The sequence below is a fragment of the Myxocyprinus asiaticus genome, chromosome 1 (genome assembly GCF_019703515.2).
Source record: "Myxocyprinus asiaticus isolate MX2 ecotype Aquarium Trade chromosome 1, UBuf_Myxa_2, whole genome shotgun sequence".
Lineage (NCBI taxonomy): Eukaryota > Metazoa > Chordata > Actinopteri > Cypriniformes > Catostomidae > Myxocyprinus > Myxocyprinus asiaticus.
This window is the reverse complement of record NC_059344.1, coordinates 22,078,462-22,105,264: the sequence shown is the minus strand read 5'-3', so window position 1 is coordinate 22,105,264 and position 26,803 is coordinate 22,078,462. Positions and strand designations below refer to the sequence as shown.

Genomic DNA, 26,803 nt, shown 5'->3' with positions numbered 1-26,803 from the left:
GGTATCACCCTGGGATGCATTTTAAACAGTATTGAAGGAGTTTCCATCTATATGCTGGGAACTTATTGGCTGCTTTTCTTTATTATTTGGTCCAAGTCAATAATTTCAAAAACTTTTTTTTAATTTTTATTTATTTATTTTTTATTAAATTTGAGTTTTATAATGAAATAAATTAATATGGTGGCACAATTATATTTTTGTCTACAAAACTAATTTCAAACATTTAAGCATACAAAAGATTTGTAAGATTATGTGAAACATTTCAGTCACATGTTTCAAAACTTTTGACCAGTAGTGTATGTGTATCACACACACACACACACACACGCACAGTGTATACATTATTTATTTAAACTTAAATGTTCTTAATTTTATATAATTCTATTTCTATAAATAATCTACTAAATGTGTAAAAAACATTTCACTTTATGAATAAAGTTCACAAAGACATAACAACAACTTACACAGAGTCATCTTATCTGAGTAACCTTTAATGTCAGTTTCATGTGAAAACATGTCAGTCTGCCATTGATCTCCTTCATAAAGTGATTGAAATGAACGGTCACACTAAAAAAGAGCAGCAAACAGTGAATACTGTAAGTTACTGCCTTGTCAGATTTGGTGAGCCTGCTGTATGTCTGTAGTTGTTCACATCAGACCAAAAAGCTTTTAAAAGTATAGAAGAGAGAAGTTTAGACATCACCAGTGTGAATTTGAAGAACATTAGAGACAGTCTGTATAAAATAAAGGGGGGTAACAGATTTCGGTAACCTCTAATGTTGCCTTGTCAGATTTGGTGATCCTGCTGTATGTCTGTCACTGTTTACATCAGACCAAAATGCTTTTAAGGGAATAAAACAGAGGAGTTTAGACATTACCAGAATGAATTTGAAGAACATTAAAGACAGTTTGTGTTAAATAAAGGAGGGTAACAGATTTCAGAAAACATCTAATGTTGCCCTGTCAGATTTGGTGACCCCGCTTACCTCTGTAGATCACATCAGACCAAAACATTTAGACACCAATTTTGTGAAAATAATGAAAAAAAAGTATTATTATTAATAATAGAAATAATAATACTGATAATCATTTTTAATAACTTTTAGAAATATACTTTATACTTAACCATCACAATGGTAAACACACACACACACACACACACACACACACACACAAATGAACAATTAACATTGGACTACACATTGTTTTATTAATGTAACTGATGCACAAATAACAATTCACAATGGCAAAATACAAACAGAAAAAATACAATCATGAGAATAGAGCACGCATTGTAAGGATATTTCTTTAAGTAAATGAACCCGTTTTTACAGCTTCGCTCACTCGACAGGGCTGTTTCTCCGCATCATTGTCAACAGACTCTCACGATAACATGCACGTGCGCCAAGCGCGTTCTCACGCCAATGTTTGATGAACAGCGACCTCTAGTCACAGATTTCTCTAGGTCACCAATTTCGGCATAACTTCGGCAATCATTACAGTAGCTTTTAATCACAGTGTGTCACACTGTGCGACAGTCATATACTGGTCTGGGGTGAGGGTGGGAACATTTTCATCACTTTGGTCATGAAGACAGATGACAAGGCAGAAAAAAATAATGCAGCTTGGGTCAGCTCCTTCTGTTACTGCTGACACACACACACACACACACACACACACACACACACACACAAACAATCAATACGCATCACTCACATGGATGCTGTTCTTCAGTTTTCCAGCTGCTGAGTCAGGTTCTTCTCAATTAACAAAGTAGTATAGTACGGAAGCTCTGAACCGCACGGTGGGAAAAAAAAGTGAGAGTGAAAAAAATAAAAAATAGTGTCCTTTTCTGCATATCGCGGCACCCTTCGGCATAACGCAGTGGCCCATTTCAGCTTATCGCCACCCGAACATTTCAGGAGAGCTGATCGGTTCAAATGTGAAATGTCAGTTATAACGAGTTTAAAGGAATATTCTGGTTCAATAAAAGTTAAGCTCAATCGACAGCATTTGTGACATAATATTGATTACCACAAAAATAATTTCAATTTATCCCTCCTTTTCTTTCAAAAAAAGCAAAGATCACAGTTACAGTGAGGCACTTATTTGAGCTATATTATATTAAGTTGTTGAAATCAGTGTTTTTAACAATTGTTTTAGGGCTTATGGCATCGAAGTTAATGCCAGTTGTAAGATTTTTGCTTTTTTTTTTTTTTTTTTTTTTTTAAGAAAAGGGCAGAATCAAAATAATTTTTTGTGGTAAGCAGCATTATTCCACAGATGCTGTCGATTGAGCTTGACCTGTGTTGAATTTGGAATATTCCTTTAAAATGCACATCAGTCATACATCACCAAAACAGCACTGTAGCTATCCTGCATCTACACAAAGGTTCTCACATTGGGAAGATATTAAAAATATGATAATCACAAAAGGTAGTCAACCTCACACTCCAGAAACAACTAGATTTTTTCCTTATAAGAAAAAATTGGAAGTGTTGCTTGCCTGTGCGAAACTCGCTACTATGATGCTATAGGGAGTTGTAGGTGCTTGCAAGGATGTTGCTATGCAGATGGTAAGGTGTCTTGTGTTGCTGCTATGCATTTTCTAATTTGTTGAAGTCATCTAAACACTTTTACTAGTGCATGACTTGTAAGGGAATATATTTTAACATTTGCATTACATAACCAACTACATTTACAAGTTTGTTCAGGTGCAGTCAAATTGTGCGGTAGCTCAACTGATGAAGCGTTGCACTTGCAATGCAAAGGACCGGGGAGAAAGTCCTGAAGAGCATGTGTGAGTCGAGACGTGAGCCAAAAGTGTCATTTAAGCACCACAAGATGACATGGTTGCTTCAGCAATTGCATTTTTCATCTCACATTTACTTTAGGTGTAGGTGGATTAGAGTAGGTAGGTTCGTTTTGTTGATTTAAAACTCGATACAGGATTAACATTAAAAGCCTCATCTGTTTTTCTTCTAACATTTGCTTTTTATGACACAATCGTTAGGCTTAAGGTTTAGGGTAGGGAGCTGGGTTTTGCTGCTTTGAAACTCATCTATTTTGGAGAACATTTAACTCTCTTAAAGCACCACAGACTGGAAATTTAATCTCAGCACTGCCGCAACGTGTCATGAACCACATAATAACATTTTGCAAAAATTTCGCCACAATCACATAATCTTCAAGAGATATTCTGGTCCCTTTATTTGGCTCGGTCCCTCCTTCAATTTAAGTCTATAGGATGTTTTATCATCTGATACCCATGAAATCTGAGGTACCAAGTTATATTCTGTGGGACAAGATACATGCTAAAGGTTAGGGAGAGTCACGTGGCACCATGTGGGGGTTGGACATGTGAACAGCGAGCTCTGCGCACTTTGCTAGTTTTTAATTCTTTTTGTGTCTTAAACCAGTGAGATTCGATACACCCTGCAACATAACTGTTCTATGAAGTCAACATGTCAAAGAATTCAAAATCCTCGGGCTCTGGAGATATTAAAAAGACACTTATGTGCTCAAGCTGATACACCAGACAAGGCCGCAGACCAACTGTCGAGCATGTCTGTACTGCTGGCGAAGGTCGTGGCAGACTTGGAGGATCTTGCTGTAATATGTTGATCTATCTATAATAGGGACTCTCGTAGGTGCACATGGACTGTTTGAGTTTAGAGGGATGGACGCCTGTTGGTGCTGTTGTGCCCCTATTTCGCCATTGCAAAGCCTTTCTATCAAACTAATCGGAGAAGTTAAGTTACACCCCGCTATCTCGCATTTGCACTCGGTATGGACTAAAGTGTCCAGAGTGTTTAATTTGGACATTTATTTTAATGTAGCCTCAAGCATATGGGTGAACCCAAAATTATGTATTGATAAGTCCCCTTTCTGCTGGTCAGAGTGGATTGTGAGGGGGGTTACTACACTCGGTGACCTATGAGAGTGGCGCAATGAGATGTTTTGAAAATTTGGTTCAACATTTTGGGATACACAGATCTCAGTTCTATAGGTATTTACAGCTGCGCCACCTGCTCTGCATTGGTTTTAGGTGTAGGATACACCCCCCTAAAGTGGCAGATACTCTGGGAGAGGTGATTACTGCTTTTGAAAAAGGTCATGAGGCATCAGTGTATTAAGTTAAAAGTTGATTCTGTATATTTTTGTTTTAATTTTCTGTGTTTGAATAAAAATGTTAATCATGAAAATAAAAAAAACTCAAGAGTTAGTGATTTTTCAAATCCCTACCTCCAAGTATGAGCTACAGTAATAGTGATGCTTGCTTTTCTTTCTTCAATGTATGTTCAGGGCAGAAATGACCCGAATTAAATGCAAAAATGGCAATTGAATGGAATAGAATACAACAGCCATAAGGATATTTCTTTTCACAGTTCATGTGTTATATTTCTCTGTGAACAGCCCATGTAATGGTTCTATGCTCAGGTTTGCTGCCCTCTGCTGGAAGCTTACTATCACTGCAACTACCTCATCTTTACCGCAGTACACACCAACGCCCACACACAGGGGCAGACTGGGACTAAAAAGTGGCCCTGGACTTTCTGGCCCAGAGCGGCCCACCAGACCTGGCCCGCAACACACCACACCATAACACACCAGCTCACTGATTTAATTTTCTGGCTCAATTTCAAATTTTTGTGTTTAAAGAAAAAAAAAGACATTTCTATTGACTGCTAGTCATGACAACAGGCACCACAGTGCAAAAATGGTCCTAACTTTAAAACATATAAAACCAATGTAAATGTGATGAGTGATTTTTTTTTATTTTTTAGAAAGCACTAAAATAAGCACTTTATTGCTCAGACAAATAACATGTCTGGAAACCTTTTTCCCAACATACAGGTGTTAGGTTAAAATGTACATGAATGTACAAAGGAAAGTGTGTATTTTAGGTGCTGTGACAAGTCAGTATTTCTTCAAAGATTTTAAAGATCTTAATCACCTTTCAACTTTTTTGTAGAAGTGCAAATAAACTATTATCTTAGTTAATATGAGGTTGTGGAAACAACAAGTATAATAATCATTTATTATATACAGTATGTATATATAGCTATACAAGATCATAAAATGTGGTTTAAAATTGTTAGATAAAGAAAGTGTCACACAGCAGGACACTGATGACAATGCTTAAAGTTTCATGTCAATTACTCACATAACTGTGTACATATTTATAAAAAATAAAAAAAATAAATTAAAAAAAAATCAATGAAAACAAAATTGGCCAGAATAAGTACATATATAAATATAAACAAATATAAATATAGGTAAAAATAAATAAATTAACATACCTTTTTAAATGTAGAACTTTGAAGATATTTGGCAGATTTCTGCTATCCTTTAAACAAAGTAAGCCTCAAAGTCTCAAATTGCCACAAAGTAATCTTATTTTCTGCATTTTTATCAGGCGTGAGCATTATTCAGCAAGCCACACTTCAGCTCCGTGCATTATGAATAAATTATGCAAATGACTATGTACTGCTTATAGCGTTACTGTTTGCAGATTTTATATACACTGCTGTTATTGTATTTGTTCTAACTTATTTGTCATTCTGTGATTATTCAGAGCTCAACTTATACTTAATATGTTGTCTTTGGTTATCACCATTATTGTGATTTTTATGTCGAATAATGAGGTCCCGTGAGGTAGGGAGTTGTGGCCTAAATAAAGAAATGGGGTACCACGTGTAAGAACTTTCAAAATATGTCATTTCAGTTTTCACAATAAAAGACATTGTATTGGCATTATCTTACATAGTATTTAGAATGTTCACTCTATAATGGGGTCCGCGCGGGCATGTTGGAGCCCAGGGTGGCCGTCTACATCACCTGTAGGATGGGCCGGTACTTGTGCAGCAATGGGCTGGCCCAAATTACCCATCAACCCACCAGGACTGGCCGTGCTCCCGACGGCCAGTCCACCCCTGCCCACACACAAGATCATTATTACTCACAGGGGTGATTGATGTTCATTAACCGACACAAAAGGGGGTTGAAGCTGAAAGAGGAGAAATGGAGTGAGGGTCTGTGTGTGCGCTCTTACATTTGCTTATTTTAAGTGTGAGGTGTGGTGGCAACATAAGCCAGTAATGGCTGGAGAATCTGCTATATTGATTTTGAGGTTTAAAGAGGTTTGGACGGTTAATTAATTTAGCAATGAATCTGTGGAATTTACAAACCAGACCCTCACAACCACCAGCAGAACACAGAGTCCAGAAACACAATAGTCTATACACTTAATAACACACATTACATAATTTCTCTACTAGTGACCTCAGCCCTTTACAATAGTGCTTGATGATATTCATTAAACTCCAATAATGTCTCCATTAAACGAGCCACAAAAGCAGAAAGACAAGAGATTTGCTGCTTCATAGTGTTGTTTAATCACAGTAGCACCGTTTCCTTTCAGTCTCACTTCAACTGGAATTACCCCCTACTGTACACCCTCCCAGTGTTCCTGCACAGTTTCCGTGGCAACACACCCCTCAATCACCCAGGCGATGGGCGAAATCCATCGCCATCCCACAGCGGCACCCTGTCGGCATGACAACGCTGAAACATGTTGCCTCTTCTGTTTCTAAGGCTGAGTAAGAGATAGTAAAGGCCTCGGTCGATCTGCAGATGCTCAGTAAACACTCACACACTCATGCGCCATACAATACACACCTACTGTAAAGCTACTGCAAATATTTTGCAACAGGGGGAACCTCACCAGTCCCTCTAAACTTCTACTGCCCTGTGAAAACACATGAATTTATTAACACTATAGACCAGAACTCTTAAAGAAACTGAATTAACCCTAAATGTCAAGGAATTCATTACACATATAAACCCACTTTAAAATGATTTGCTGCAGTCTTTGTCAAATTACTGAAATCGAAATGTTTTCCCCTGCTCCACATCCTTACGAGAACTGCAGCAAGGCATGTCGACGATTCTTTGAGTTGACGGCACAGATGTTTATTGAGCCTGTGAGACAACAGAAACCACAGTGAGATCTCTCTCTCTCACTCTCTCTCTCGTTAGTACGCTGTTGCCACATGACCTCTCCTCTCACTGCTGTTACTCATCTGCCACTGTTTGTGTTGTGTGGCAAAAGCTCAATAAACACAGAACGGAGCGTAACGCAGAAAAAAAAATAATAGTGGCGGCTGTTGTTTCGGAGCTCACCAAATTAGGCGTTGTGAATATAATAATAACAGATACACATCATTGATTCTTAATTGGGCTACTTTACTTGTAGAGCCTGGTTTACTCTTTACTGGTCTCTGCTCGGGGGTCAGTGAATGCACACTTGTTTATAGTGGATTAAAACAATAACTGCTTTGTTTGGGCAGTCAGTCAGGTTTTGATGAGGATTCGCTGTTGCACATGAGGTTAAATGGATAAACAAACAAGTTTTAGTGTTAAAACAAATGTAAACGTAAACACACACACACACACACACAAATGCATCTGTGACGTGTGACCGATTTTTTTCCATCAGTAATGTTTAACTCTCTAAGGCGACTCATCACATACAATACATAGACACAGAACTGGCTGTAGAGTTCTGAATTTGAAAATCACTACCCACATGGGAACTTCAGGTCTACCATATCCACGTGGGTGGATTTTCCAGCTAAAGTTTTAATGCTAAAGAAATGATTATGAAACTTGGCAACTGCTCCATAGGCAATGGAGATTTGAACAAATGCTGCCTTCAAGTGGACCTAGGAAGCTCGTACCTCCAAATTGGGCATTCGTTACTACAACATGTCATGCATTCAAGTGGGAAACAAAATATGGAAGAAGCCAAACTCAAACAAATACACAATGAATGACAGCAAAAGCTCATTTTCTGTTGTACCAGTGAATAAACAAATGAATACACTTGCATCACTTATTCACGATATATATGATTTATAAATGAATGGTATATCAAATTAATTAAATGATTTGCTTAAAACAAGCAACGAAAGGTGAGTCATTAGTTGACGGTGATAGGTATAACAAATTAATATTATTAAAATATAGTACAGAAGTTTAAATATTTTTGCAAAATCATTAGTTTCCATCATCTTTCCTGTCGACACGCCCCTTCAAACATCCCATCTCGGCAACTCGTATATCATCTAGAATTCCGAGTATCTCACTTGTAAGTACGACTTCGCTTGATCGTTCATGTGCTCAGAACTCGTAATTACGATATTTCCGACTCCACTTGACAAAAGATGTGCATCTATCATTTAGGCAATTGATGTTTGAATACTGATGGAATATGTAAAGTTTAAATAGCATTTTCATCAGTACTGGGAAAAAGTCCAAAAATGCTATAAAATGATCAACACCTAAATTTAAAATTAACTATGAAGTGTGAGTTGAGACTAATAAATGTATGAAATAAATAAACAAACAAACTTGGAAAACACTGGAAAAACTAAATGTTTGATTAGTACCAATGAACAGTACAATGTCAGTCCTTTCCACTATAGTTAACAGAGCTAGAAAAAATTTACCCTTGAAATGTGAGAGAATGCATTGCTTATACAGAGAGTATATCTCCTCTGTATTAAATATAATTTATCCTATTGCATAAAAGTGATACAGCAACATGTTACATTAGACTGAGAGACACTTGTATATTACAAACTCTTTCCTTATAATTTAAAGGCCAGTGCCCAGTTGCATAAAACACCTCAAGTTTCAAGATTCAGAAACCCTTGTTATTAATGACACCGGTGGCCATTAAGTGAACCGCAGCCAGCTACCTGTTGCTCGTGCACACACTCCATAGGGATGCGAGCATTGGACAAAACAATGACGTAACATACAAAGAGACTGAAAGTGATTCATCGGCATCATGCTGACGGATGAGGTAGCATAATTAAAATTCCACAGTTATGATTGTTTTACTACAAACTTTGAGACTGTATTTTATATTTGACTCTCCAGTGCTGGAACAGGGCTAAAACAGTGTGTGGATATAGGTCTGACTATGCGAGACTGTAGTTTGAAGTAATCACTTTTCTTTGCATGATACATTGACTGCATTTACAGGTGCGTCTCAATAAATTAGAATGTCGTGGAAAAGTTCATTTATTTCAGTAATTCAACTCAAATTGTGAAACTTGTGTATTAAATAAATTCAATGCACACAGACTGAAGTAGTTTAAGTCTTTGGTTCTTTTAATTGTGATGATTTTGCTCACATTTAACAAAAACCCACCAGTTCACTATCTCAAAAAATTAGAATACATCATAAGACCAATAAAAAAAACATTTTTAGTGAATTGTTGGCCTTCTGGAAAGTATGTTAATTTACTGTATATGTACTCAATACTTGGTAGGGGCTCATTTTGCTTTAATTACTGCCTCAATTCGGCGTGGCATGGAGGTGATCAGTTTGTGGCACTGCTGAGGTGGTATGGAAGCCCAGGTTTCTTTGACAGTGGCCTTCAGCTCATCTGCATTTTTTAGTCTCTTGTTTCTCATTTTCCTCTTGACAATACCCCATAGATTCTCTATGGGGTTCTGGTCTGGTGAGTTTGCTGGCCAGTCAAGCACACCAACACCATGGTCATTTAACCAACTTTTGGTGCTTTTGGCAGTGTGGGCAGGTGCCAAATCCTGCTGGAAAATGAAATCAGCATCTTTAAAAAGCTGGTCAGCAGAAGGAAACATGAAGTGCTCCAAAATTTATTGGTAAACGTGTGCAGTGACTTTGGTTTTCAAAAAACACAATGGACCAACACCAGCAGATGACATTGCACCCCAAATCATCACAGACTGCGGAAACTTAACACTGGACTTCAAGCAACTTGGGCTATGAGCTTCTCCACCCTTCCTCCAGACTCTAGGACCTTGGTTTCCAAATGAAATACAAAACTTGCTCTCATCTGAAAAGAGGACTTTGGACCACTGGGCAACAGTCCAGTTCTTCTTCTCCTTAGCCCAGGTAAGACGCCTCTGACGTTGTCTTTGGTTCAGGAGTGGCTTAACAAGAGGAATACGACAACTGTAGCCAAATTCCTTGACATGTCTGTGTGTGGTGGCTCTTGATGCCTTGACCCCAGCCTCAGTCCATTCTTTGTGAAGTTCACCCAAATTCTTGAATCGATTTTACTTGACAATCATAAGGCTGCGGTTCTCTCAGTTGGTTGTACATCTTTTTCTTCCACACTTTTTCCTTCCACTCAACTTTCTGTTAACATGCTTGGATACAGCACTCTGTGAACAGCCAGCTTCTTTGGCAATGAATGTTTGTGGCTTACCCTCCTTGTGAAGGGTGTCAATGATTGTCTTCTGGACAACTGTCAGATCAGCAGTCTTCCCCATGATTGTGTAGCCTAGTGAACCAAACTGAGAGACCATTTTGAAGGCTCAGGAAACCTTTGCAGGTGTTTTGAGCTGATTAGCTGATTGGCATGTCACCATATTCTAATTTTTTGAGATAGTGAATTGGTGGGTTTTTGTTAAATGTGAGCCAAAATCATCACAATTAAAAGAACCAAAGACTTAAACTACTTCAGTCTGTGTGCATTGAATTTATTTAATACACGAGTTTCACAATTTGAGTTGAATTACTGAAATAAATGAACTTTTCCATGACATTCTAATTTATTGAGATGCACCTGTATACGATAGCCTATGTCAGCGTTAGCTAGCTAGTCCGCTTTATCAATAGCTGTTAACTAAATTTGGTGGATGATGACAGTAGCTGTTTATAAAATAGACTGTACATTATAAATATGTTGACAGAATTCAGTATTGATGTGATCCCATCACAACTGTCATTTTGATATATCGATGCGCTATTGTTTTATAATAATAGATTGTATATATTTTCTGTATAACCAAGTTACGTTACACTAATGAATGGGTCTTTTTGCATTATCTTGAACATTGTCTAGCATTAATTTCATGTATTTGTGTAGTTTACCTTGCTGAATAATTACAGATTAACATTGATTATGACAGTTACTGTGCAGGCAAGATCAAGTTAACTAAAATTGCACAGATCAATCATTATGGCACTATATTTCACATTCTTTGCAGTTATGTAAGCTTACCTGTCCAATAAGAAGAATGTCAATTCAGGGTCGGTTTTGATCCACAAAACCAAACAAAGATCCCTCCAGGAATCAAATGCCCTGCCGATGTTCACTCTAGTTTTCGATCGACCACGATCACGTTCCCGCTTAGCCAGACGGGATACAGTAGATAAATGTTTTTTTTTTTTTTTGGCTTACTCTGAGTTTGTGTAGAAGTCGGTGTTGTGCTGGATTTCATCTCTAAGATAACATTACCTAGTCTTGCAGTTTGTTGTCGCTGTTGAATAGTGGAAGAAAAGCTATTACTGTCTGAGACAAGGCTCTCGGGAGCACGCATAAACATCACATCCTTTGGACGACCAGCTCCCTTCGCATGAAAATCAGTCTACAGGCTTTAATAGGCAACCTAGGAAATCCGGGGATGGCTCATTTTTTAAGTTGCATTACAAGCCGTTCACACATTGGCAAAAAAATTGCGAATATTACATGAAAATTGTTACATATTGCACCTTTAAGTATAACACTTAAAGTGTGATTTCCACCTTACCTGAGGAAATGACTTGAGGGTGTTGCATATAATCCCTTAGACATTTCTCTTAGGTAAGGGAAGCCGTTAAGGGATCTACTACAGAGATTGAGGTTTTACCGTAATTATATTCTACTGTTACTATGGACACAGCATGTCTCTGCAAACTTTCAGAAGATCAGAAATGTCCCGACCAACACTTGGGCAATTTCACCACATAGAAAATCCTTTAACTTTATAATATGTTTTTATTTAAATTTTAAAGACTATTAAAGTTTCTCAGTATCATTATTCATGTGTAAATTATTCTCTGACCTCTTCTGAAGCAGCGCATAAACAGCGTTGTCGCATGGCACCTGTTAGTTTTCACAGCACTTTTCAGGATGCACCAATCATAGTCGCTTATTGCATAAATATTTTTTCAGACTCATTTTCTGGAGGAGACACAGGCAGATTTCCATTTGTATCAGAGGTATAATCCTCGAATTAAAAAGATTCAAACACTTTTTTTCATCATTTACTCACCCTCATGCCCATCCCAGATGTGTATGTCTTTCTTTCATCTGCTGAACACAATCGAAGATTTTTAGAAGAATTTTTCAGCTCTGTAGGTCCATTCAATGCAAGTGAATGGGTGCCAAAATTTTGAAGCTCCAAAATCCACATAAAGGCAGCATAAAAGTAATCCATAAGACTCCAGACACATTCTCCCTTCTTTTTGGTGATTCACATCCTTTTTGCATATTGCATATTATGACATAAATATTGATCTGTTTCTCACCTACATCTAACAAATCATGTCTGATCACATGGATTTAACTACTGGAGTCTTATGGATTACTTTTATGCTGCCTTTATGTGGATTTTGGAGTTTCAAAATTTTGCCACCCATTCACTTGCATTGTATGGACCAAAAGAGCTGAAATATTCTTCTAAAAATCTTAATTTGTGGGGGGTCATGTGACGCCATGTGAGAAGCAGACGTGTGAGCGACTAGCTCTGCGCACTTTGCTAGTTTTTAATTATTTTCATATCATAACCAGTGAGAATCCATACACCCAGTTACATATTTGCTCTTTGAGGTAAACATGGCAAAGTCAAACCCCTCAGACTCTGGAGACATTAAAAGACACTTACGTGTTCAAGCTGAAACCTCTGATGGGCCTGCGAGCCAGAGACTCGGTTTGGGAAGCACGTCGGGAGAAGAAATTCAGCGTCAACTGTCCAACATCTCGGTGATGCTGACGAAAGTTGTTGCTGACTTGGAGAATCTCGCTGTAATACGTCGATCGATTACGGCGATGGAAACAAATTTTTTTGAGTTGGTCACAAGAGTGGCAGATGTTGAGAAACGGATTGATTATCTCGAGTTAACAAAAAGGGAATTATCCGCTAATCTGCCCGCAAATACATTTTGGAAAACTGGAAGATCTCAAAAATAGGAACCTAAGGAACAATATACGGATTGTTGGAATTCCTGAGCATGAAGAGGGCAGAGATATGGTGAAATTCCTGGACGAGCTCTTCCCGAGTCTGCTCGATATAACAGGCCATAAGCTGGAAATCGAGCAAGCTCACAGAGACCCGGCTTGCAGATCTGCTGAGGAAGACAGGCCCCTATCAATTCTGGCCAAATGTCATCCGATAAAGATCTCGTGTTGCGCCAGACGAGGAGCAAAGGAAAGCTTTCTTGGAAGAATCACAATATTTTCTTTTTCACAGATTTTGCGAATTCGACAAGAGAGAAACACGATCGGTTCAAGGAATGTAAGAAACTCTTACATCAACGGAAGATTGCTTTTGCACTGATGTTTCCGGCCAAACTGAGAATTGACACCAAGGATGGCAGCAAAGTATTTTTATGCCCCAAAAAGGCACTGGCCTTCATACAAACTATGGGTGAGTAAACCATTGGGCATTTCTTAAAGGGGACCTATTATGCAAAATTCACTTTTACATGGTGTTTGAACATAAATGTGAGTCGACAGTGTGTGTACACAACCACCCTACAATGTTAAAAGTCCACCCACTCCTCTTTCTTATATTTCTTTTAATCAAAAACAGTGTCTCAAAATGACTGGTTTTCGTATCCGCACTAAAGTGACGTCACTTTAGAGCAGGCCATGCCCACGACTGGTGACGGACTCCACCCTATTATCATAGATCCTCCCCCGAGTGATCCACACACAGTCTGCCATTTTTTTCAATGTCTCAGCTTCGTAAGCATCATAAGTGTTCTGTTGTTGGCTGTAAAAGTGAACATCATGTACTCCTGGCATCAGAGCCACTGAAGATGCAGTGGACAAGTTTTGTTTTTGAAGAAAATGTGGCCCAAAACATATCAAAATTTGTGTATGTTTGTGCAAATCATTTTACACCGGACTACTTTGTGAATGAGGGTCAATATAAAGCAGGATTTTCCAAAAATTTGACTCTCAAGCATGGATCAGTACCAACTGTTCGTGTTCCAGCTTTATATCCTGAAGATGTAAGTATCACACTTTATATTTTGTGAATGTTTGCAAATCGCCTTTCCGAATGTGCTTGTTAGCTGATTCCATGGCTAATGCAGCTAAAGTTACCATTGTCTCTGATTGTATTCACGGAGACCAGAGCTATGTCGTTATAGCTTGTTTGCACATGACGTCACGTCACTGCGTTGCTGTGGTGTTAAATGCAGATGGAGGGCAGGAAGTGATTTTCTACATAAGAAGCACTATCACAAACTCAAAATGCCTATGTTTTGCATCATTTACGGTTGCTCATACATATATGGCTGAACTCCAGTATTTACGGTGTCAGTCATATTGGTTCTGATTTGTTGTTGCTATAGTATCCGAAGCACGAGCTGTAAAGGCACAGCCCTCTTCCGGAAAGGGGTGGGGAGCAGCAGCTTATTTGCATTTAAAGAGACATACACGAAAACAGCATGTTTTTGATTCCACCCAAAAAGAGGCATTTACAACATGGTATAATAAATGATCCGTGGGGTATTTTGAACTGAAACTTCACAGACACATTCTGGGGACACCTGAGACTTATATTACATCTTGTAAAAAGGGGCATAATAGGTCTCCTTTAAGTGAGTGGACTGACTCGGTGTTCAGTGTCTCGACTGTCAAAGGAAGCTGGGCGGCATTTTTTGTTTCTTTTTGCGTTGGCTCCGCCTAGTGGCTGGAGTTTGTTTTGTGGCATGACACTCCAAGAAACGTTTGCATTGACGGAAGATCGTTTTTACACTGAAGTTCCCGGCCAGATTGAGAGTGGACACTATGGATTACCGCAAAATATCTACATGCTCACATAAAGGACGTCTTTTATAAAGTTGACGGACTGAGTAAGTCATGGTGTATTTTTTTTTTACATGGCCTCCAAGTGAATTTGACTCTTGATCATCCGAGGAACCAGGATGCCTGTTTTGTTTCTTTTTGTGCTGGTTCCGCCTAGCGGCTGGAGTTTGTTTTGTGGAATAACACTGCTTCGGGACAGTGTTGTGGATGAATCTGTTCATTCTTTGTGCTTATGCCTCCTGTTGGCTGGAGTTTGTTTTTGTGGAATATTTTTAAGGGACATTAGAATGATTACGTCTTCTGCCGTACTCATAAACAGCCGGCTCACTGAACAATTGTTTGTCTGTCCGAGGAAACTGAACGGCTTTATATCAGCTGGAATTTGTTTTGTGGAGGAACACACCTTCAAGACAGTTCTGTGAATTAATCTACATGTTCTTTGTGTTTATTCTGCCTATTGGCTGGGGCCTGTTTTACAAAGTATTTTCTGTTATGTAATTTTGCCTCACAAAATTTGTGCAGAAGCACCGTATTTGAGCAATCCGATGGCAAAGTTGTCACGGGGACTCTCGTAGGCATACATGGACCTTTTGAGTTTAGAGGGATTGACGCCGGTTGGCGCTGTCGTGCGCGGGGTTAATGCACATGTTTTTCTTTTTTCTGTTTGTTTTGTTCGGGGGGAAGTTCGGGGTTTGATTGTTGCATTAATGGGGAATGTGGTCTGTATAATCTTGCTTTTGACACACAATTTATTTATTTTATTATATCAATATGTCAAATGTTAATATGAGTGGATTATCTCTCTCCACATGGAATGTGAATGGGTTGGGGCACCCCATAAAAGGAAGGAAGGTTATTTCTCCTCTTAAGCATAGGAAATATGATGTAGTGTTTCTTCAAGAAATGCATCTTTCCCCACAGGAAGCTGAAAAATTTGGGAAGAAATGGGGTGGACATGTTTTCTTTAATGCTGGCTCAAGTAAGAGCAGGGGAGTCATTACACTGATAAGTACACATCTACAATTCACAATTCTCAAACAGATTAAAGATAAAATAGGAAGAGTCATTATTGTTTTAGCAGACATTCAGGGGCAAAGGTTGATTTTGGCTAATATTTACGCACCTAACACTGATGATCAGGCTTTTTTATAGATCTTGAAGGGATGTTGCAAGCTGCTGGCACCCCTCATTATATAATATTGGGAGGAGACTTTAATCTATTGATGGACTCAGTCCTTGATCATAGTGAAGCAAAGTGTGTAAGCCCCCTAGAGCAACATTGACGCTTCACAGGATGTGTAAAAATCTTGGTCTTGCAGATATTTGGTGATTTTTGAACCCATCTGGTAGGGACTATACATTTTTTCATCAGTCCATAAGATTTATTCTAGAATAGATTTTTTACATCTATTTTTTTACTAAGTCCCTCATTTCATCTGTTGTTGATTGCTCAATTGTAAACATTTTAGTCTCAGATCACGCCCTGGTGAGTTTAGAGATGTTGCCACACACAGAGAAAAAGAAATCATATAGCTGGCGCTTTAATGTGTCCCTTTTGCAAAATCCTGATTTCCAACAAATGTTAAAGACTGAAATCAATGTCTATATGGAGACCAACTGGTCCTCAGTATCCTCTGTGGGCGTGGCTTGGGAGGCACTTAAGGCGGTTCTTAGGAGTTGAATCATACTGTATGCCTCATTCATCAAAAAATCTAAAGCAAGAGAACTTGTGGAGTTGGAAGGGAATATTAAAAGTGCCGAAGCAGAGCTGAAGCGCCAAATGTCGTCTGATGGCCTCAGAGAATTGACCTGACTGAAATATAGATATAATACTATTTTGTCACGGAAAGTGGAGTTTTGATTATTCAGGGCAAGACAGTCATATTTTGAGTCGAGGGACAAAGCAGGGAAGCTTTTGGCTAGATATATAAAGCAGTGAGAGTCTTTTTCTACCATTCCCTCAGTGAAATCTGCTGGTGGTGAAATTTTGGTGATATTAATAATGCTTTTAAAGAATTCTATCTTGATCTTTATAGTTCCACGTCTTCGTCTACAGATGAAGATATTTGAAACTTTGTGGAACCATTAGAACTCCCTAAATTGACGACTGAGCAAAAAAATTATCTTGATTCTGAGATAACCTTGGAGGAGCTTGATGAGGTAATTAAGTCCTTACCTACAGGCAAGGCTCCTGGGCCAGACGGCTTTGCCGCTGAATTTTTTAGATCTTATGCTACAGAACTGGCTTCACTTTTTTTAGAAGTTTATACGGAATCATTAAAGAATGGAAAGCTTCCCCCAACCATGACACAAGCCCGGATCAGTCTGATTCTTAAAAAGGACAAAGATCCAAGTGAGTGTAAGAGTTACCATCCAATTTCCCTGATCCAGCTAGATGTAAAAAAAATTTGGCAAAAATTCTGGCTAACCAATTAAGTAAAGTTATGACATCTCTTATACATATAGATTAGGTGGGGTTTATTCGGGGCCACCGCTCTTCTGATAACATCAGGCGTCTAATCAATATCATGTGGTCAGTGGCGAATGATCAGACTCCGGTCGCTGCCATCTCACTTGATGCCGAAAAGGCATTTGATATGGTAGAATGGGATTATGTTCTTAAGATTTTGGAAATATACGGTTTCGGGAATACTTTTATTGGATGGATTAAGTTACTTTATAGACACTTTCTAGCGGTGGTACAAACAAATGGATTAATTTCTGATTATTTTACTCTGTATAGGGGCACCCGGCAGGGTTGCCCTCTTTCCCCATTATTGTTCTGTCTTGCCCTGGAACCATTAGCAGCCATGATAAGAAAAGAGGATGATTTTCCAGGGGTGATGGCGGGAGGTGTGGCGCACAAGCTTTTGCTTTACGCAGATTATATTTTATTATTCGTCTCCGACCCTACTAGATCTATGCCTTACCTCCACAGAATTATCAATTCCTTTTCTAAATTTTCGGGATACAGAGTGAATTGGTCTAAATCCGAAGCTCTAGCCCTGACTGCGTACTGCCCAGTAATGGCTTTTCAGCCGGGCACCTTCCAGTAGCCCAAACAGGGCATTAAGTATTTGGGTATTTTATTCCCAGCAAATTTATTTGATTTAATCAGAGTTCATTTTGAGCCTTTAATAAAAAGGTTTTCGAGTGATGTGGGCAGGTGGGCTTCATTACATTTATCAATGATTGGGAAGGTTAATGTTATTAAAATGAACTTTATTCCAAAATTTGACTACCTGCTACAATCTCTCCCTGTAGATGTTCCCCTCTCTTATTTCAAACAATTTGATAGCATAGTGAAGTCCTTTATTTGGAATGGTAAGCATCCCAGGTTACATTTCAATAAGTTACATAGGCCGATTGACAAAGGTGGGCTAGGACTACCCAAGATTTTGTTTTATTATTATGCGTTCGGTCTCAGACATTTGGCCCCATTGGTCAAAGCCTCTCTATCAAACTAACCAGAGAAGTAAAGTTACATCCCGTTATCTCGCATCTGCACCTGGTTTGGACAAAAGTGTCCAGAGTGTTTTATTCGGATATTTATTTAAGTGTTGCCTCAAGCATATGGCTGAACCCTAAATTACACATTAATAAGTCCCCTTTCCGTTGGTCAGAGCGGATTGGGGGTTACTACACTCAGTGACCTATATGAGAGTGGAGTGCTGAGATCTTTTGATAATTTGGTTCAATATTTGAAGATTCCTAGATCCCAGATCTTTAGGTATTTACAGCTGTGCCACTTGCTCTGTACTATTTTGGGGAGTAGTGTACACCCCTCTAAAGCGGCAGATACTCTGGCAATGGTGATTACTGCTTTTGGGAAAGGTCATGAAGCATCAGTGTATTACTCCCTGTTGATTCAGAGTCTGGGGGATGGAGCTTCGTCTTCTCTCAAGAGATTATGGGAGAAGGATTGAAATCTGGTATTGGAGGAGGGAGTGTGGGCCAGGATCCTAAAAAGCATCAAGTCTGCATCTAGAGATGCAAGGGTCCGTCTGATGCTATTTAAGATTTTGCATCGGTTCTACTGGACCCCCTCTAGATTGTATAGGTTGGGTCTTAAAGACACACCCACCTGCTGGCGGTGCCAATCAGAAGACGGGGATACAATACATGTATTTTGGGGATGTGTAAAGATCCAAGAATTTTGTTTGAGGGTTCAGAACTTTATGAGTGAGGTGTTGAACACTGAACTTTCATTTAGCCCCAGACTCTGTATCCTGGGTGATGGGATGACTCTGAACATTGGGGACAGTTATTTAAAAAGTTGGGTCCTAGCCGGAGTCATGATTGGTAAAAAAAAAAATCATCCTCAGGGGATGGAAGTCAGCTGGGGCACCCTCATTTAGGGAATGGTGCAGGGAGATGGGTGAGGTGGTGGTGTTTGAGAAGATGTTTTTTAGAAGGCTGGGGAAATGGGATTTGTTCATCAGGAAGTGGGGGGGTTATTTGGCTTTTTTGGATGGTTCTCAGGGAATGGTTGTGGTGAGAGATTTGTAGTTTAGTTAGGTATGTGTTTTATTGATTTTGTTTGAATGTATACCTTTTTATGTATTTTTTTTATTTATTTTATTTTGATGATCTAATTGTTGGTGACCACAGTACTTCATGTTTGTGAATAATTGAAAAAAAAAATGTATGTTGTGTTTGTATGTTTTATTTTTGGAATCACTAAAATTGTTAATAACAAAAAAAAAATCTTCATTTGTGTTCTTCAGAAGAAAGAAAGTCATACACATCTGGGATGGCATGAGGGTGAGTAAATCATGAGAGAATTTTCATTTTTGGGTGAACTATTCCTTTAAGGGGCTTTTTGCAACACCTAACAGTTTTTAAGGGCACACTTAAGTAAAAAATAAATATTTAAGGGAATTCCATTAGGAATTGTGACGTTTTACCTATAAAAAAACCTATTAAGTAACACTTCAGGGTTATTTTATGCAACACCCTTTAGTTTTAAGGGAAACTTTAAGGTAATCTTAAGGGAAAATTACATTTAAGGTTATTTATGCAACCGAGCACATGGACCTTTGGCAGAACCAGATCATATATTCTCATTCTCAATGGTCTGGTAATCAATTACCTAATATCCTTTGAATGTGTGTTGCATTTTGGTAAACAAATGCCTAATTATACAAAATAGAGACTCTTAAAGCAAACAAGGATTACAATATTCAACTCTGTGGATTAAACTACAGGGTGCATCATGAAATCAAGTAGATTAGTTTTCAAAGATTCATTATTTATGCCATGTTAGATCATGCCACCTCATGGTACCAACACAAAGAAGCTCAAAAGCATTTTCCTGAATTTCCATAGTTTCTCCCTAGTGTAATCTTCCCAACTATATCAGAACAGTCGATTCCCTTGCAACTTTCAGTGTCTAAAGTCTCTCTTTCGTGAGAACTTGACTCAATCCTTTTAATGCACTATAACAAATAAATAAAATTAAAATCTCTCTTAATCAGTTCCTTCATATGGTCTCTTACTTTCCTCTCTACTCATGCTTGTACTTCTCTTAGCAATTTCCTTTAGTGCAAAAGTCTTAGGCACATTAAATATTTCACATCTAAACATCTGCCAATCATCATGGTTACTTTGTATCTTCTGCTTTAGTGTCAACAGGAAATATCAGTTTCAGATTGAAAATACAATAGAAGTAGAAAAAGGAGTCCTGCTACAGATGGTATCAACCCTACAGAGCCCACATCTCAATATCATTAAAGGGATAGTTAATCCAAAAATGACAATTTTCTCATAATTTACCCTTATGCCATTCAGATATGTATGACTTTCTTTCTTCTGCACAACACAAATGAAGATTTTTGAGAAGAATTTCTCAGCTCTTTCGATCCATACAAAGCAAGTGAGTGTTGACTAGAACTTTGAAGCTCCAAAAATCACACGTCAGCATAAAAGTAATCCATAATACTTCAGCGGTTAAATCAATGTCTTTCGGTGCGATATGTTAAGTGTGGGTGAGAAACAGATCAATATTTAAGTCCCTTTTTACTATGAATTATTTTCCCTGCTCAGTCAATCTCCACTTTAAGTTTCACTTTCACATTCTTTTTGTGTGATTGTTTTTGGTGATTCACATTCTTCATGCATATTGCCCCCTACTGGGCAAGGAGAAGAATTTCTAGCAAAAAAGGACTTAAATATTGATCCGTTTCTAACCAACACCTATAATATCACTTCTGAAAATATAGATTAAAACACTGGAGTCATTGGAATACTTTTATGCTGCCTCTATGTGATTTTGGAGCGTCAAATATTTGGCACCCATTTACTTGCATTGTATGGACCAACAGAGCTGAAATATTCTTCTATAAATCATAATTTGTGTTCTGCAGAAAAATGAAAGTCATACACATCTGGGATGGAATGAGGGTGAGTAAATGATGAGAACTATGAACTATCCCTTTAAGTCAGTCTTGGATAACATGAAGAAACAGACGCAATGGAGACTGCCTATATAAACTGAGGCAAGTTATCCAAGATGCTTGGAGCAACCTATTTGGCAAAACTGTGTGCAAATGTACCTAGGAGAATTCATGCTACAGGCTTAGGGTGGTCACACCAAATTTTTATTTAATTTTGTTTTTACTGCACTTTTTTACTGCAAATTTTGTTTTATCAATTATTAAGTTAATTGATAAATACAAAAATATTCATGGATTATTTTTGAAAACATCCTCACAACATTTTTCACAACTGCCTAAAACATTTGCAAAGTACTGTATATACTGTACATATAGAACACACACACACACACCCAGGTTTATGAGATTCTGAAACTCTCCCTTTTCACACAAACATAAATCTGTCAGCTCTCTGTCAGTAGAATTTAATTAATCAGCTCACATACACATACATAGAGTGAAACAATGAGTCACACATCCTGCAGCAGTGTTATTATGCTGGCACTCTGTGATGCATGAGTGCAGCCAACTTCAAATGACTAAAGGAAAGCCATGCATCACTCTGATGAAGCCCCAACCACAAGAATGACTCATCCAATGGAAGCTGAACACTCTTGACATATGGATGCAATTTGTTTCTCATGTTTATATGAGTTTGTCTAATTGCACTTTGAAAACACCTTGCAAGAGAGTTTAAATGACATACTAATAAATTACTTATGCAAATGTTAGCAAAGAGCAAAGATACATGATACTGAACATCACACGATGCTCAGGGCCATTATTCCTGAAGGTGGCATTTCTTGGAAGCAGATCAGCTCTCTGGTTTATATTAAAGGCTAGTAGGTTTGGGATGCTTACTGTATGTAAAAGATACAAGCTACACCATCAATTTTAGCAATACATTAAAACCAATAGAAAATAGAGGCTGGTGAACAGTAGTGCAAACACAGAAAGACAAAGAGGAATGAAGATGAAGAGAAAGATGTCTGGCCTCATTCTACTGTTCTTGGTGTAATTGTCATGGGTGTCTGTGCATTTCTCTGCCCTTTTGTTACAGAAAACTTTGGGGATTCTGATCCAAAGATGGCTCATTTTTTAGTTATCTGACTGCCTCTAAAGGCAGTGTTGCCTTAGCCAGACCCATATGAAAGCAGAAAAAGCCGCAATCATCCTGTTTCATTTGGAGGGAGAGAGAAGAAAGAGAAAGTGAAGGAGAAAATGTGTCTGTGTGTGTGTGTATGTGTATTATAGGCACGAGGCAGCTGCCCCCTCTGCAGCAGAGCAAACACAGCATTTAAGTTTCTCAAACAGAAGGGGGTACAATCCATATAACACACATATAAACCTCAGTCAGAGTATACAGACAGCACATTTAAAATTAAACGAATGTAAAAGAGACTTTAAGGGATAGAAGTGCAGTCTGTTCAATAAGCAGTACTGTTGTGCACCTTGTTGTCAACCCTAAATATGGGCTGTCCCTCAATCTAATGAGGGACTCTAAATAAAGTTATCTTGGAATTTAGAAAATTAATTTTCAAAAATGGATGCAAAAAGGCAACAAATTCATAGTCAAATTTTACTACCACTTTGTGGTCAAAGCACACATTTGGAGCACACACACAAAACACGGACAAAAGACAAATACAACACAAAAATGAATTCTGTCAAAAAAATTTAAAGAATTTAATCCTTACAGCTGCATAGTCTGAAAGTTTCTGACTTAGACTTACTTATGAAGGATTCTGAAAGACGAAGAGAAGGAAAGGAATGGCAGGCAGAAGCACATTGGCATGTTTGCTGGGCTGATGGTTCAATTCCCCCAAAGCTACACGGTAAAAAATTTAATTGCATTTTATCCAGCTTATGGAGGGTTTTGAGTCACAGAAACTCTAAATGTAAATTACTTTGCACCTATATAAAACACATTAGACCAACAATATTCCCCCAATTGTTGTCCCAACTCATCAAACAGAGTTGTATGAACAAACTATTTCATACTGAACAGTGTTGATGAGGTGTGAGCTCCCAGCATACATTGCAACATGAATAAATTATGTGAACTAAAAATTAGTAGTTATCTCAACAATAAAATGTGCATTTAGTGAACAAACAAATTCACATTGACTAAACCAAGCAATGTTACAATGTTGCATTGTTATACAATTATTAAAATGTAATTGAGAGGACCAAAAAATCTTACTGCATCATGATGCGTTGAATTTTTAAGTTTGCTCAATGATTCTATTTTTTATTAGTGTAAACTCAACCACTGGAACACAGAGACAAAAGTTTTAAAAAGTTAAGTTGAACGGGGAATTGTAGGTGAATTTCAGTTTTAATATCACAGTCATTTAGTATGATTCTGCATCATTTAAACAAATCCTCTTATATACTGCCATCCTCTTGGGATGCTTGCAATCTCACCCTAGACTTCAATTAAAGGACAATGATCTTTTCAAACTAGCTCCAGCAGTTAATGAAGCTTTTTAATGTGCTACCTCATCAGTGCAAATAAATTTTTAGTGGACTGCTTACTGTACAACACTCAGATGAATGCTTCTGTCACTAACTCTACCAAGATGGTGCTTACCACATGCTACAATACAGAAAGAGAGAGGGTGAGAGAGAGAGAAGGGATGGTACAACTCAACTGGACAGCAAAGTATTGTGTCATATCTTATTGGGGTGAAATTCTGACCCAGTCCTAAAGACACCAGCTTTGTCAGGTACAATGCATCAGTCTTAGCAAATAGTGGCTGTGAGGGTGAGCGCGTGTGTGAGGAAGAGAGAAACAGAGCATGACAAAATACTCAAAAGTAAAGTGAAGAAGGGAAAGAGGGATAAAATGAGTAGGAGGACGAGGATCAATAGGAACTGGGCATTTAATGAAGGGATAAAAGAGGAAAAGAGAAGGAGAGCACTCACAGGATGTTTAGCAGACAGTCTGCCACTCACGGTACTCGTCTGATTCCATGTGGAAGAAATGAATGTCTGAAAAGCATAGAGACGGAGAGAAAATGAACTAAAATGCTGAATTTCTATTAGATGCGTGTTAAAATGTCTTTGCAGTTCAAATACAGCATGTTCAAAGACAAATCAACCCTTCAGCATTTTAATGAACTCCTCACTCAATTTCTTTGCAAAAACACTGGAACACTGTAAAGATAATCAACCAATTACAGTATGACACTCTTGCGCTGCCATCTAGTGGATTTCTTTCCTTTTCTCCCTCAATTATTAATGAAAAGAATTCTGTATATGGCATCTGAAATTTTCTGTAAGTGAGACCGGAATTTCTCACCTTGTTTGTACATGACAAAATGCCATCCACGAATGCGGTCTTGATTTTGTGGATCTGTCTGTATTCCAGTATAATCTTAGGCAGTGGATGCAGGTTCTGTAGTTGCACCAGCTATGATAAAAAATTAAAAAAAGAGTGTGAGAGAAATATAGACAGTAAAAATGTGGAGTATTAAGAAGAATTTTGAAATTTGACTTAGGTGTGAGAGACTAGAGGTGATGGGCCAAAAGGAGTGCTAGAGAATAACAGCTCAAAAATGAAAGGTGATGGCTATTGGTGTACAGTATGTACAAGCATAGTGTAATCAGTAAAATGACAAACTTCATCCAGATTCTTAGATTTCTGAAAGAATCAGCCTATGAGCAATTTACAATTCAATACAATATTTACAAAGTTGTGTATCGAGTAATCTGAGAATATAGTTTGCAATCATTTACAATCACTCATGTTTTTATCTGCATTCAAAATTAGGAAATTAAATGTGCACTCACTGCTGTTTCTGATGTTGACTGCTGCTGTTTGATTGTTTTGGGAAGCTTCTTATTTTCACAAAGTTCATGCAAACGCAGCTTCTCAAACAGGATCTGAGAGAGAGAGAGAGAGAGAGAGAGAGAGAGAGAGGTTTATTATAAAACTCACACTTCAGAGGATACTGTCAACTATCCAGACAGCATACTAAATAAGGTGCAGGATGCTGAAATGTGTCATGAAGGCATTTTTGGGCATTACAGGCATGTTCACATCCATGATGCCCAAAAAGGCAGCTCCCTTGGTTTGGAAACACAGCCATACACACACTGACCAGTCTGAGCTGAGCACTGCTGGACACCAAGAACTGTTGACCTGCAGCCCGGTGAGCTTCCTGCTCCAACTGTTTTAGCTTAGACTGAGAGAAAGATGGAGAAATATATATATATATATATATATATATATATATATATATATATACACACACACACACACACACTGTATATCTACAGTATATCCTTTTCATTCTAGTCCTCACAGTAAATTTTACAGGAGGAAACTCTTGCACATTTTGACATTTAAAAAACCAAGAGGATACAGAAATGGGCATCTACACTGAATGTATTCTTGTAGTAAGCTGCACAGAGAATGAGTGAAGAGTACAGCGACAGCTAGTTCCCCTCCCTGCTCGAAGAACTGTGTAATCACTCTGCTCCAGCCCGACTCAGGGATTACTGTAAATCCTTCACCCTCTGCATTATTCATTAAAAAAAAAAAAATGTTTTTAATCATTATCCTAATAATTTCACAATTTAATCTCTCTTTTATTCTGAGTGCTAACAGTTTATTATTAACACTTTTTGGATGAAGCAGTGTTAAAGCCATCTCCTAAATAAAAAATTATTCTTGCTACAAGCAAAATCATGCAAAATCAACTCTTCTTCCACTTCGCACAGCTCACATATTCTGCCCACTGTTGACTGTTATTTTATTGTCTCGCACCATATGCATCATGTTTTAAAGATGCCATGTCAAGATAAAAGATTATCATCTCTGAAAAATGCATTACAGGACCCATATATTTTATTCCCTTCCACTTTGCTGTGCCTAGATGTTTTTGAACACAAGAACACACCCTGTAGTATTCAATGCATCCTTTCCTCTCATCTGATGAGAAGAGTTGAAGGAGATATGGTAATGTTCTTTTTGAGAGAGCAGGTGCCAGCTGTAGCAGGTCTAGTCATTAATATTAACTAGAGTCCCACAGCAGAGTGCCCACCCCCTCAGGACAAAGAGGAATTTAGAAAAGAGCCAGAGAATATCATTCCTATTTAGAAAAGTAGATGCATACATTTGCATGCCTGTCAGTCATTTTTTCACTTCCTTGATTACTTTATTGAATCACTAACACACTCTCACCCCCAGCATCTCTGAAGTCCTTTTCAATGCCTCCTTGTCCACGTGCATTTTATAGCTCTCCATTCCTGAGAGAGAGAGAGAGAGATGACTATTTTGAAGGAGCACTTAACCTGTTGATACACATCCCCTTTTTGAGCACAAACCATGAAAATGATATACCCGAAATTAAAAATTTTTATTATAAAAAAACAAAAACTCCAAAGAAGTTATGTTTCAAATTTGAGGATGATCTAACAAAATATTAGGTTCCTGCAAGCTTTTTTCTCTGACTAGGGACAAAACCTAAAATGGCCACTTGGAGCTTCCAAAGGACA

General features: G+C 38.1%; 1 protein-coding gene across 1 annotated transcript in view; it reads right to left on the bottom strand.

The window, feature by feature from the left end:
• LOC127429190 (DNA polymerase nu-like) overlaps window positions 1-26,803 on the bottom strand; it is a 104,665-nt gene that overhangs the window by 56,391 nt on the left and 21,471 nt on the right. The window contains exons 13-17 of the mRNA XM_051678101.1: window positions 26,490-26,554; window positions 25,405-25,488; window positions 25,094-25,186; window positions 24,603-24,713; window positions 24,227-24,292 (exon numbers count right to left, since the gene is read on the bottom strand). Of these exons, the coding sequence (XP_051534061.1) occupies window positions 24,227-24,292; window positions 24,603-24,713; window positions 25,094-25,186; window positions 25,405-25,488; window positions 26,490-26,554 (419 nt within the window). The remainder of the gene's footprint in view (window positions 1-24,226; window positions 24,293-24,602; window positions 24,714-25,093; window positions 25,187-25,404; window positions 25,489-26,489; window positions 26,555-26,803) is intronic.